This window comes from Mauremys mutica, chromosome 2, assembly GCF_020497125.1.
Source record: "Mauremys mutica isolate MM-2020 ecotype Southern chromosome 2, ASM2049712v1, whole genome shotgun sequence".
NCBI lineage: Eukaryota > Metazoa > Chordata > Testudines > Geoemydidae > Mauremys > Mauremys mutica.
In genome coordinates, this window is record NC_059073.1 from 106,222,435 (window position 1) to 106,237,082 (window position 14,648).

The following is a 14,648-nucleotide window of genomic DNA, read 5'->3' on the forward strand; positions in this document are numbered from 1 at the left end:
GATCCCCAGTCAGACCGACAGAGGGGCTCTTCTTTCATGTGTTTTCTTTATGTGCCCCTGCCACTACAACTCCAGAAGTGAAAATATCACCAAAGAATGTGATACTACCATTAGCTGTTCTGATGCTTCCATTCTTGGGTGATCCCGCTGATGGGAGTAAAAGAGAACAGAGGGATTAGTTAATACTGTTTTGAGCAGTAGTATCTAAACCATGTTATTAACACGGACTTCACTCCACAGGAAAGAATACACATACCCCTTTCAGTGGCTATTATCTGACTACATCATATGCTCCTTTCTTTTTCCGTTAGTTCTGAATGGCCTTAGGCCATACATAGTTTTTATGAAAGATGTACAGGGAAAAGGGGAGGAGGTATTGTATATGAATGCTGCTTCTTCGAGTGATTGTTCACATCCATTACACATTAGGTGTGCGCATGCTGCGTGCACGGACGTCGGAAACTTTTCCCTTAGCGGCTCCCGTCAGGCCGGCAGGGGGCCCCCACCACAGCGGTGCCCCGCTCTGGTGCATATATACCCCTGCCAGCCCGACCCTCACTCAGGCATTGGAACCACTCTTATCTCTCGACTGAGAGTGTCCCTTAGCATTGTTATCAGTTATCAGTGTTGGTTGTTAACAGTTTCTTAGTAGATAGTTAAGCTTCCTTTGTTCTGGGTGTGGATAAATTCCAGCACCGGCCCTGGGCGGCGGGGCATGCCGCACGCTCAAGGCTTCAAGGCTTCTGCCACGTGCCGCAAGCCTATGCTGATTAGCGATCCCCACGACTCATGTCTCTGTTGCCTGGGGGAATCACATCAGACAGAGAGCTGCAAAATCTGTAAGGCCTTCAAGCCAAGAATTAAAAAAGAAAGACTTTTGACTTAAGCAGCTGCATAACAGCCCTCAACTTCGGACCATCCCACGGCTCCGGCGGCCTTGGTGCAGAGTTCCCCAGCATCACTTCGTGACCAGCACCGGCGGGGCACCCTAAGCCTACGGCACCGAGACAACACGACCGGCCCCGGCACCAGTCGACTTCACCAGCCCGGTCGAAGGGCCTACCCAAGGGCCGAGGGCGCTCCCCAGGAAGGACTCGAGTGCACAAAAGGATAGCGCTGTCCCAGGACAGACCCCGGTACCTGTGGCTCTGGCACCGAAAGATCCGTCGAGCCCCAGGGTAAGCAACTCGAGTGAGGAGGAAGGGCTGGAGGAGCTCCCAGAACAACCCTCTACGCCGGACACATTTGAGGCGGCAAAGGACCTCATTGAATTGTCCGCAACGAGCCCCCTCCTGACCAAGGAGAAGCCTCTGGCACCGAGACTGCCGTCCAGAGGCAAACCGGCACTGGTGCACCCACTGAGGTCACCATCACGGCACCGCTCCCGGCATCGGTCCTGGTCGAGCTCCGCCTCAGTAGACTCCCAGCTGCCCTTGACTCAGCGGGCCTCGAAGGCGTCGGGTCCCAGCCCACACTCGGCACCGGCCCCACCACCACAGCATTCCCCGGCTCCTCCAAGCAGACACCAGGACATTTCAAGGCCGGGCCCGACCGCTGGCAGTCATTCCCAGTCTCCAGGGTACCAGTACCGGTTGGCAAGGCACCACTCCCGATCCCGGTCAATATGATATTACTCCCCAGTCCTTGACCAGCACCGTTCCTCAGCACCGCTGTGGCCCTCGAGGTCACCATCCGTGGACTCCGAGGCGGACTCAGGCCGCTCTGGCTATGCCCGCAGGGCACCAGCCAGCAGAGAACACCAAGCCTCGTGGTACTCGCAGTGGGGCCCGCCAGGGCTGTGGCCTTTCTGGACACCATGGGCCTACCACCAGCAGCAAGGACCCCCCTCCAGAACCTCGAGGTCCAGCTTCTCAGGACATCAATCCCGATCCCCGCATGGACGCCCCTCCTCTCACAAGGAGGCCACGGTTTCTAGACCGCCGGATGCATCACAGCACGGAAGGGCTGGGATGGCACCGAGCCCAGTGCCATTTCAAACATGCTCAGTTGGGCAAACCCCAGAGGAGCCCCTAGCCTGTGAAGAGTCACAGGAAGGGCTAGAGGATGAAGCGCAAAAGGCCTTAACTTCTTCGTCCTTCCCAGATGAAGTCGTGATGGGTACAGCAGTTTCAGGGCCTCCACCGATTGACCACAGGACACACCAAGAGCTGCTCCGCAGGGTAGCCCAAAATTTGGCCTTGCAGGCGGAGGAGACAGTAGAGCAGGAGGATCCCATGGTGGACATCCTAAGCCCCAAAGGCCCGTCCAGAATTGCGCTACCGCTCATAAAAACGATACAGTCCAAAGACAGTATGGCAAACACCAGCCTCCAGTGCGCCAACAGCAAAGGGCATAGAGAAGGAAGTACTTCGCTCCTTCCAAGGGGTTTGACTTCCTCTTCTGTCACCCGCCACCCTGTTGGCTGGTCGTATCTGCAATCAACGAACGGGAACAGCATGGACAACAAGCCCCGGCCGCTAAGGCCAAGGAGCCGAAGCGGTTGGACTTATTTGGTAGAAAGATCTATTCGTCAGGGGGCCTACAACTGAGGATTGCAAATCAGCAGGCGATCCTAAACAGACACAATTTTAATTCATGGGCAGCAGTCTCCAAGTTCAAGGACTCTTTGCCCCAGGGCTCACAGCCCGAGTTCATGGCCATCGTGGATGAAGGGAAGGCAGTAGCCAAAACCTCCCTGCAGGCCTCGCTTGATTCGGCGGATGCAGCTGCTAGGACAATAGCGTCGGGAGTGGTGATGAGACGCTCAGTGTAGCTGCAGGCCTTCCAGCAGAGGTCCAAAACACCCTCCAAGACCTCCCGTTCGAAGGGTCCGGCTTGTTCTCAAACCAAACGGACACCAAGCTGCATAGCCTTAAAGACTGCCGGGCGACCCTCAAGTTGTTGGGGATGCACACCTCAGCAACCCAGAGCAAGCCTTTTAAACCGCAGCCACCACAACAAAGACAGTACCATCCTCGCCCCAGGCAGGAACCTTACTGCAGAAGGGGCAGAGATAATAGGCATAGGCGGAACAACATGCCTAGCCAGGGCCAGGGTCAGGGCCAGGGCAAGCCACAACCTGGCAACAAGCAGGGATTTTGAAGGTGCGCTCGAGGACAGCGCACCAAGCCTCTCACTGGATTCTCCCCTTTGTTTCATGAACCGTTTGTCCCATTTCTACCGTGGATGGTCCAATATAACATCAGACCATTGGGTCCTGCGCACGGTGAAGGTGGGATACATGCTTCAGTTCTCCTCGCCCCCTCCCTCCCATCCCCGTCCCTCTAAGGGACCCCTCTCACAAGCAACTCCTGATGCAGGAGGTTCAGGCCCTTCTCAGGGCAGGGACGGTGGAGGAGGCCCCTCCAGACCTAAGAGGGAAAGGGTTCTACTCAAGGTACTTCCTTATCCCCAAGGCAAAGGGGGGTCTTCGACCCATTCTGGACCTACGCGGACTCAACAAATTCTTAGTCAAGGTCCGCTTCTGCATGGTCTCCCTTGGTTCTGTTAGCCCTTCCCTGGATCCGGGGGATTGGTATGCTGCCCTCGATATGAAGGATGCGTACTTTCACGTCACCATTCATCCTGCTCACCGGCGGTTCCTGCAGTTCACCATAAGCCAGCACCATTACCAGTTTACGGTCCTACCCTTCAGCCTGGCAACGGCCCCATGGGTGTTCACGAAATGCATGTCAGTGGTGGCAGCATTTCTTCGACAAAGGAAAATGCCGGTGTATCCGTACTTGGACGATTGGCTTCTCGCAGGCCGGTCCGAGGACAAGGTCCGTTCCCACGTGACGTTGGCACTAGACTTGTTCCACAAGCTAGGTCTCCTAGTCAATGTGCCCAAGTCCTCGCTGATACCTACACAAAGACTGGACTTCATAGGGGCAGTCCTGGACTCAGTACAGGCACGAGCAAGCCTACCGGTTCCCAGATTCCTAGCCATCCAGCGAACCGTAATCTCTATGCAACGGTTCCCCACAACTACAGTCAGATGCTGCATGCAGCTTCTGGGGCACATGGCAGCATGCACCCATGTAGTCAAACATGCCTGGCTGAGACTCAGACCTATGCAACTGTGGCTAGCCCAAACATATCGCCCCAGCAGAGACCCCTTAGACCTTGTAGTGACAATCTCGTCTCGAGTCTCGGACTCCCTCTGCTGGTGGCTCGATCAGCAGATAGTTTGCGAAGGGATCCCCTTCGCTACACCGCAACCCACCTTGACACTGGTAACAGACGCATCAGACTTAGGCTGGGGAGCACACTTGGGGGATCTGCAAACACAGGGGTTGTGGTCCAGGGAGGAAATGTCGCTCCACATCAATGTGAAGGAGCTAAGAGAGGTTCGCCTCACCTGCCAGACTTTTCACGCTACCATAGAAGGCCACAGCATGACAGTTCTGACGGACAACACTACCGCCATGTTCTACATAAACAAGCAAGGCGTTTCTCCTGTGGGACTTTTGTATAGCCCACTCAGTCCAACTAGTGGTGTCATACCTTCAGGGGGTGCAAATCAAGCTGGCGGACCGCCTCAGCAGATCATATCAAGTGCACGAATGGATGTTAAGAGTGGACATCCTGAGATCAATCTTCCGGAGGTGGGGATTTCCCAAAATAGATCTCTTTGCCACTGAGGACAATAGCCAATGCCCTCTGTTTTGTTCCTTCCAGAACCGGAGCCCAGGCTCGGTGGTGAATGCCTTCGTGATTCCGTGGGGCTGGAGTCTGAAGTGTGCCTTCCCGCTACTCCCACTCATCCACAGGGTCCTGCTCAAGGTCCGCAAAGACAAAGTGATGTTGATTCTCATCGCACCGGCCTGGCCACACCAGCATTGGTTTACGACCCTGCTGGAACTGTCAGTGACTGCCCCGATTACCCTGCCCCTGCACTGAGATCTCATCACGCAGGTCAGGGGTCGCCTGCTCCACCCGAACCTGCAGTCTCTACATCTCACGGCGTGGAATCTCTGTGGCTAAATGCCGTGGAGAGTAGGTGCTCCCGCCAGGTCCAACAAATTCTCCTTGGTAGCAGAAAACCTTCCACAAGGGCGGCATACCTCGCCAAATGGAAGAGGTTCTCCTACTGGTGCGAACCTAAGCTCATACAGCCTCTTCAGGCCTCCGTCCCATCTATACTAGAATACCTGCTGCACCTCAAACATTAGGGTCTCGCCGCCTCCTCAGAGTACATCTGGCCACCATATCGGCGTTCCACCCTGGGGAGTCTGGGCATTCCGTGTTTTCCAACCCCACAGTAGTCCAATTTTTTTCACCCACCGGTCCCCCCATGGAACCTTAACCTGGTCTTAACTAAGCTCATGGGACCACCTTTTGAACCCCTAGCCTCTTGCTCTCTCATGCACCTCTCATGGAAGTTGGTGTTTTTGGTGGCCATTACGTCAGCTAGGAGGGTGTCTGAGCTGAGGGCCCTCACTTCGGAACCCCCATATACAGTTTTTTGTAAGGACAAGGTGCAGCTGAGGCCACACCCTAAATTCCTCCCTAAAGTGGTCTCTCAGTTTCACATGGGTCAGGTCATTTGTTTACCAGTATTCTTTCCCAAACCACACACGGACCCGAGTCACCACAGCCTGAATACCCTAGATGTCCATAGGGCCCTGGTGTTCTACCTGGAACGAACCAGGCCTTTCCACAAGTCGACACAGTTGTTCGTCGCCATTGTGGAGAGAATGAAGGGCCTCCCTGTCTCGGGGCAACGGATATCATCATGGATTGCATCCACGCATGCTATGAGCTCGACAAAGTGCCAGCCCCAGCGATCACAGTTCACTTGACTAGGGCTCAAGCGTCCTCGACGGCTTTCCTGGCACAGGTTCCGCTCGAGGAGATCTGTAAAGCAGCCACCTGGTCGTCGGTGCACACATTCACAGCCCACTACGCAGTCCATCATCAGGCCAGAGAGGATGCGGCAGTCAGCAGGGCTGTGCTTCAATCAATTGTTCCTTGACTCCTACCCTCCTCCTATGGTAAGTTTGTGAGTCACCTATTGTGTAATGGACGTGAACAATCACTCAAAGAAGAAAAAACGGTTACCTACCTTTTCGTAACTGTTGTTCTTCGAGATGTGTTGTTCATGTCCATTACACTTCCCACCCTCCTTCCCCTCTGTCAAAGTCTCCCTCAAGAAGGAACTGAGGGAGGGTTGGGTTGGCAGGGGTAGATATGCACCAGAGCGGGGCGCCACTATGGCAGGGCCCCCCTGCCAGCCCGACGGGAGCCGCTAAGGGAAAAAGTTTCCGATGTCCATGCACGCAGCGCACGCGCACACCTAATGTGTAATGGACGTGAACAACACATCTCGAAGAATACAGTTACGAAAAGGTAGGTAACCGTTTTTTCCTATTGTTTTTTCCGTGATTTCTCTTCCCCTCCAGTAGGAGGCCAATATTTTTTTCCCAATTTTTTTCTTAGAATGTTTGTCTTTGTATATCTACTGCTGACAAAAATTCACCATTGAAAATATTGTGCCAGATAGTCAGTTGGACCTTCCATAGAGCTATGCAGATTTACAGCGGCTTCAGGATCTGGCCCTTTATCTCTTAAACGAGTATATCTTTCAAGCAAAGTACACATATTGTATGAAAGGTTATATGCTCTTGTAACTTCTGGCAAAATTATTAATGCTTATATATTGCAAGTACTTACTTGCTGTTTTATTGTGGCCTTTTAGAATGTTGGTATTAGGCCAATTTACAGTCTAGCAAAGCTTTCTGATCAAATATTACATCTGCTTCTCAAAAAAAATATATAAATAAATTCTCCAGTGCTCTGTTGTGAATCACATCTGTTGCCACCCAGGGAATGATGCCTGCAGGACTTTTTCCTTAGAAATTAATTTCCTCTTTGCCTGCTTTGCTCTGTGTTTAATGATACAATTGTAGTCTAAAACTCTTTGCTTCAATAAAGCGCATACTACATTTTTCTTTAGGAATCACACACTAACTTTTTGTCAAGATATTTTCCGCATGTGGTAACTGTATTCAGAAACAAAGTTAAGAATATACTTTGATGGTGGGACGTATGATGGCTGCCGTAGTCTTTGGATATCTTTGAAAAGAGCTTTGCATTTCCTCCTGTGTTTGCAAGTTTTTCAAATTAGCAATTCTTAGCCAAGATCTATTTTTAAAAATTGTGAAATAAGTGGAGATTAACCAAGTCACCCCAAGGAAATTCTGAAAAATCAGATAAAACCACATTTGTAAAAGAATGCTGTTAAAACTAAACTTACCAGTAAATTTAACTTCACTGTTTTCTCCATTATCCATTGTGAGGGACAGAACAGAAAGAAGACTGACAATACCAAACTAACTGTGTTAGAAGCCCAAACTACAGATATTTAAAATGTTCATAGAGGTGTACAGCTAAAGGTCTGGCAAGACATTACCAGTAATCTACTGCAAGAAGACTAAAGCCCAAAATAGAACTATTGGAAAACTATTGCTGAGGAAGTAGTATGACTTGACTAACTGGCATCATATTCTGAGGAGACTAGCAAGATATTTTTTGCCCAGTTCAGGGTTCTGATCATTCAACCAGGAGAACTTAGAAACAAATTTTTAATGTTGACAAGGGATGGACTTGTCATCCTTCCCTCCACCTACCACATCTGCTGATTGCTGCAAGGTAAGAGGATGTACAGAGCTCTACTCCGCAAGCCTTCTGCTTGCTGAGAGGAAGGGGAAGGCAAGAGGTTTCTGTTTATCTACCCTCCCTCCCATCTTGATTTTTGAGAAAGATGGGGGTGGCTGGGACGCGGGGAAAGGAATATGGAGGAACTCTCCTACCACTATAATTCAAGTGCCTGCATACTCCGCTGCTCGTAGCAACATGGGCACTGGAAAGATACTGGCATTGTCTGTCTACAGATTCAGGAAGATAACACTACATCAGTTCACGGTTGGAAGTTTATAGCCATTAAGACAAGACATTTAGCTTTTTAAAATGAAAATTTAAATTCTTCAGAAATTAATATCTTAGTCCTTCATGCTTAGTCACCATATGCAAATCAGAGAATAGAGTTTTCATATCTTGAAGCATAACATGATTGTATAAATTCTGAAATTCAATAGAGTTAGCAAAAACATATAGTCACTTGGTAAACGTGAATGTTTTGAAGGGAAAACATAAAATAAGTATTTTTATTTCATAAAAAGTTGCCCATAAAGCATGAGAGCAAAACATTTTTTTCTCTTTACTTGCCTTAAAGTCACTGAGAGTTTCCTTGCAAACCAATTTCTATATGACAACGAGATAAGTGAGTTGCAAATTTTTTTTAATGATTACCTCAGGTTTTCATTCTTTGTGTGCTACTTTCCAACTACACCTGGAAATGTTCTATTTCTTATATGAATTTTGCCTAATTGTATCTAAATTCTGTGAAAAATCTACGTTTCACAAAATAAAATTCTTTCACAAAATTCTTTCCTTTTTTAACTTTACTGTATATATGCAATGGTTCTGGATAATATTTAAGCAAAAGGGAGCATGAGTGCCTTTCTGGTTAATTTTGAGAGAAAATACAATTTATTTGGAATCGATACCCAGCATGTAATGTGTATGTTCTTAATATTTTAGTGAGTGATGGTCTAAATGTTACTATACTATACAAGTATACAAAAATTGAGATAAAATTTCATTTTTCATATATTACCGGGCAAAGGGGGTGGTAGACTTGCAGTGAATAAGTGGGAAGGAAGATTTATGACTGTGACAGCATGACTATATCTCTGAAGAGCACTAATGGAAGTACCCTATATCAGATGCATAAACTGGATGTTAACTGTCTAAACAAGTTCTAGTTTCTAAACACTAATTATAGTGTGTCTGATGCTTTTAACTTGCTCTCTTCCTATGACTTGCTGTGTTGCACTGTCATACTGGGACAAAGACAGGATATCAAAAATAAGCATTTACAAATAGGAATAAATCTTAGTGTGAAGCATTCCTTACTGTATTTTTAAATTATTTGTGGATTTTTAGTAATCTACCATCATACACAAAAAAATATTTTAAAATAAACCTCAGAAGTATTATTCTTAACCTTTTAACACAAAAATATTTTTACATTTCAAACCTCACAAGACAGGAAATTTAGGGCATCTCTTTAAATGCTCACAAGGAGCAAAAGAGAATGTAACGGGAATATCTGCACACTGGATTAATTCCAGTTTGGCAGATTATATTTTCAAAATGTAATTTATTTTATTCACTTTCAGTACAGCTTAGATAACAAATGATATATGATCTTTCTATGAGCTTAACAGAAGAACCTAGCTGGTGGTGATCTCTCTCTCCCATTGTTATGCTTCATCATGGAACCCTGAACCACCCACGCTTCAATTAGAGCTTTCTAAAATTCAAGGATGTCAGTGGTGAACATGGTGTCATTCTATGACTGACACCCTATAGTTCCTTACAGATGTAAAGTGGTCTCTGAAAACATACAATTTATGTTGATTCTGAAATTCCAGGCTTACTCCAGTTACAGGCTAAATTCGTCAAATTCGGAAACAATGTTAATTTCCAGTGACCTATTCTAGACAACTTTGATTCTCTCTGTTTGCCAGAAAGTCTTTCTTCATACATATTATGGAATAGTGTTAGAAATATGTGGTAAGAGGCATGTCTGACACACAACATCCCATTTTTTTACTCTTTGACCAAATGTAAAGTGTTGCAATTGACCTTTTAAGATGCAGATACCTAAAAAAGATCTTTTATCTTGTGTTATTTATACATAGACTTTTTAACTGAACAATCTTTTTTGTGTGTATGTGTGTGGCTCAAATTGTCACAGAAAACGTAACATTAAAAACTGGATCTCTAAGCATAATCCATTTTAAGTCCATTTAAGTTGTGGCAATATGTTGTTACCATGAAGATATTTACAACTAGAAAGATGCACCTCTACCCTGATATAATGCGACCTGATATAACACGAATTTGGATATAACGTGGTAAAGCAGTGCTCCGGGGGAGGGGGGGTGGCTACGCGCTCCAGTGGATCAAAGCAAGTTCAATGTAACGCGGTTTCACCTATAACGCAGTAAGGTTTTTTGGCTCCTGAGGACAGCGTTATATCGAGGTAGGGGGTACTGATTTTTTCCCCCCATACCTATACTTGTATTTTCAAAGCACAAGTCACAATGTTATCTAGATGCCAAATACAAGATTTCCAAGGTTTCTATGTTTTTCTGCTAGGGCCATCTTCTCTGCTTCTCTCTCGGTGAAGTTTAAATATATGGGTCTTTTTTGGAAGGCAGTACAATATCTATAGAAGAAAGAAAACTCACCAGTTAGCATTCTGTTGTCTCTATAGATAAAACCCTGTTTAAAAATGCCTTTGACATTGTGCTCTACAAAGACATAAGACATGAATTCATCCTGACTTCTTGTGATCAGGAGTTCCACAACTGGGTGGCTTTCACCAAAAACCACTATCTTTCCCAGTTCGTGGACTGTTTTGTGTCTCTGCTTCCTCAGCATAGTTGGATTTCTCCTGGTCATTTCTCTGGGTCATTGGAAAATAATTAGTCCTTCCCCACACCATGACATTATACCCCTTCTGAATTTTAGAAAAGTTCTTATGAGGCACATCTGTATGCTTCTCTGGGCACTACAGTGCTATAGTACTTCTAACATTAAGGCTGATTACTAGATACAACCATGCAGTCTTCTAAAAATTAGCTGTAAATTTAGCCTTCTCTCCAATAGCTCCTCCACTTTTTTAAAATATTGGCATTGAATTATTATTTTTTGCCCTCTACCCTACACATCATTGTAGACCCAAGGCAAAAGCATCAGCAACATTAACATGCAACCACTTTAGTAAATCTACCCTGTTATGTGGAGGGAGAAAGTAAGAAGGAAACAAACAGAGAATACTCATTGTGGAATAATTTCCCATTAATTTCCCAGCAGTAGCTCATTTGAGCACACATCCTTGACTAATCCAAGGGAAATTTCTTTCCCCTTTGCTTTAAAAAAAAAAATTATATTGAACACTACCTTTCACTTACATTTGAGATGAAAATGTCACTGCTTGAGGCAGGTCTAGATAATTTCTATCAATCCAGTGGGGGCAAATATCCAGTTATGTTGCTTCCAAATTGAAGTTGGAAATGGTGACTCCTCCAGGATGAGTAACCCTGCTTTTTCTGCACTAATTTTCTTAAATTAACTGAACTGATTGTAATTCCTGGTGACTAATTTACCCAAAAAAGGACTAACTTGGCTTGTTTTGTTGCCTTTTGATGGTGCTCTCTGCTGTTTTGTGACATACCTGAGCTTTATTTCTAGTCCCAGTATTAGTCCCCTGCTGTCAGTGTAAATAGTTGGGAATAGAGAGTGGTAGCTTACTCTGACCCTCAGCTTGCTTCACTCAAAGATAACCCTTTTGGCCATTAAGGAATAGCCTTGATGTGCTTCAGAGGGATCTTTTCCAGTTCCCCTTGTCAGCAAGTGCAATAGCTGCCAATGACTTACTGATATCTGTAAAATAACAAAACGGAAAAGTCCTCAGGGCTCTTGGGATACTCCTTCATAATCTGCTTTACTCCACCCCCAAAGGGACAAAATATTACAAACTAATCTCTTACATAGTACTGTCTTTTTCCTGATCATTCTGATATTTTTATTACAGGAACACTTACCCAGAATGAGATGATATTTAAGCGCCTCCATCTGGGTACTGTGTCTTATGGGACAGACACAATGGATGAAATTCAGAATCACATTATCAATTCGTATTCACAGGTATCTCATTTTATAACTTATTTTCCTTTATATTAACAGGTTTTCTCAGTGTTGATGGGGCATTGCCATGTTTTTTAGGTCTAAAAAATTGAGATGTGAAAGTTTTCCCATTTATACCCCACACCCCCAAGGCATCCTCAGGGTCCTAGTTTCGGGCAACAATTTGGGCTTCCATAAAATTAATATACTGTAATGTGGTATGGAATTCCTGCCTGATTCCAAACGTCTTTCATAGCCCACTGTCTGTCTAGGAAGCAAACTCTTCCTCTATCTAGTACTATTAATTGATGAAAATTCAATATTTTTTCTCTGAAGCATAGACAGAAAGCCATCCAGCAAACTGACCACAAATTAAAGATAACACTGTATCTAGAACAATGCTGATGAGATTAATTACATCTTTGAAGATACTCATCACAAAGACCTAAACATTGTAAAGCCATGTTAACTTGCATAAGCAATAAAGAAAAAAAGTTTGTCAAAAGGATAAGGATGGAAGCAGTAGGAAAAGGAATATTCTATTAAATTTCTTAACAGGGATTACACAGGCATAAAGGTTTTTTTAAAAAAAAGAAAGGTTCCCCAATTTTTTTCTAACGTAGTTAAGAACAGGGTATTTGATAGAGTCCCTGCAGGGTAATTCCAGCTACATTCAGCAATGAGTATATTTTATTGTGTGTATCCCATTTGAAACTAAATTGTGCATGTACACTCCAATAGGGGATATTGTGGATATCACTGAATACTATGATGCCCCTTCCCATTTTCTGGTGTGAGGGGTAAAGGTTGTTGATTGGACTGTCAAGGGAATGGCCACCTGTTGGGGTCCTGGTTGGCAGCAGGCATGCCTCTGGCACCTCCTTCTCCTTTCTCCACTTGCCCAGAACACATGTGGAAATTGTGCTAGGGCAAGCACAAAAGAGAGTGGAGTAGAATTCCGCCTCCTGTTGCTATCAGTGACCATTTTGGGGGAGGGCATAACATAGGTGAAAGTAAGCCGGTACGGTGTACTGGCAAGAGCTAGTATGCCATGCCGGACTGGACCGGCTTCTCCGGTGGGTTTAAAGGGCCCAGGGCTCCAGCTGCTGCGGGGAGCCCAGGCCCTTTAAATCACCACCGGAGCTCCAGCAGCCAGGCTCGGATGAGGATTTAAAGGTCCCGGAGCTCCGGCCCCTTTAAAGTGCTCCCCAAGCCCCACTGCCAGAGCTCCGGCAGCGCTTTAAAGGGCCTGGGGCTCCCTGCAGCAGCCGGAGCTCTGGGCCCTTTAAATCACTGTCAGAGCCCTGCCTCCACTGCCCCAGCCCTGCCGCCCCAGGGTAGCGGCGGCAGGGCTCCTGTGGTGATTTAAAGGGCCCGGAGCACCACGGCGGCCGGAACCCCGGGCCCTTTAATTCATCTCTGAGCCCTGGGGCTCCCAGCCACTTCTGTAGCTGGTAGCTCCGGGGTGATTTAAAGGCCCTAGAGCTCCCAGCCACAGCCAGAGCCCCAGGGCCTTTAAATCTTGATAGGCCCCGCCTCTTCTGGTTGAGGCCATGCTCCACTCAGGACTCCAGTGTACTAGTAAGTCCTTTAAGTTATTTTCACCCCTGGGACATAAGGAAGCAGATTGGCTCCAGTGAACATCCATATGCATTCCCCGCACCCACTGAGTTTAAGCATTCCTGGGTACACAGCAACCATCCTTGCTGCTGAAAGCTGCTCTTTGCCTTATATTTTGTTGTTTTCAAAGCTGGTTTTCTAGGCTTGCTGTGGATCTAACTTTGATCCCATTTTGGGATCAAGAAAGATACTTTTCCTTCTCTGGGCAAGATTGGCACAATTTTGGTGGTGGTTGTGGGGCTTTGTTTTGTCTTTTTTCCCCGTGCTCACAGCATCATGGAGGCCTGGTAGGAAAGGATAAGAAAGATGAAAGTACCTTCAAAAAAATATTTAAAGACGAGGGGGAGCAGTGGTTAATAAATGTCAATGTCAATATATGCAGTGTTGTAGCTTTGTGAGTACCAGGATATTAGAGAGACGAAGTGAGCAAGGTAATTTTATTGGACCAACATCTGTTGGTGAGAGAGACAAGCTTTCAAGCTACACAGAGCTCTTCTTCGGGTCTGTTTAAAGATATTCAGAGCATCACAACTAAATCAAGCTCAAAGGGATCATTCAAGGTGAAGTGGCCCATTGACACCCCTGGTTTGAGATAGGCATGCCTGTAGCACCTCCTTGTCCTTTCTCCACTTGCCCAGAACACACACAGATTGGGCTAGGGTAAGCATAAAAGAGAGTGGAGTGCAGTTCTACCTCCCATAGGACAAAAATGAGGGTTAGTGGGTTACAGATTTTTGCAGTAAGCCACAAATCTATCCTTGCCACCATGGATATCACTTCCGTATATACCAACATCCCTCACGAAGATGGCATAGCAGTCTGCCTCAAATAATTACAAGACAATGGACAACACTCAGCTATTCACCCCCCAAAAATCATCAAACTCATCCATTTTACATTCAACAACAAACATTATCCAAACTGTGGGTACTAGGATGGGCTTCCTCTCCATGAGTCACCTTGAAGAAGAATTTCTGGACAAAGGCACCACAAAGCCAATTTTATACCTGAGATACATAGATGATATTTTCATCCTCTGAACAGATGACTTAAACTCCCTCATAGATTTCCACCACTGCTTCAACAACCACCACCCGTCCACTAAACTCTCTCTGGAACACTCCCACACTAGCATCAAGTTCCTGAACACCATGATCAGCTTCAGCAGTGGAACCCTACAGACAACGATATACAAGAAACCCACAGATCACCATACCTACCTTTACAGATGCCGTAACCACCCCAAACGCACCAAGAAATTTGTT

At 46.2% G+C, this 14,648-nt stretch overlaps 1 protein-coding gene across 2 annotated transcripts in view; it reads left to right on the plus strand.

The window, feature by feature from the left end:
* ATP9B (ATPase phospholipid transporting 9B (putative)) overlaps positions 1 to 14,648 on the plus strand; it is a 338,734-nt gene that overhangs the window by 275,057 nt on the left and 49,029 nt on the right. For both annotated transcript variants that reach the window (XM_045006684.1, XM_045006685.1), the window contains exon 14: positions 11,672 to 11,784. In XM_045006684.1, coding sequence (XP_044862619.1) covers positions 11,672 to 11,784 — 113 coding nt within the window. The remainder of the gene's footprint in view (positions 1 to 11,671; positions 11,785 to 14,648) is intronic.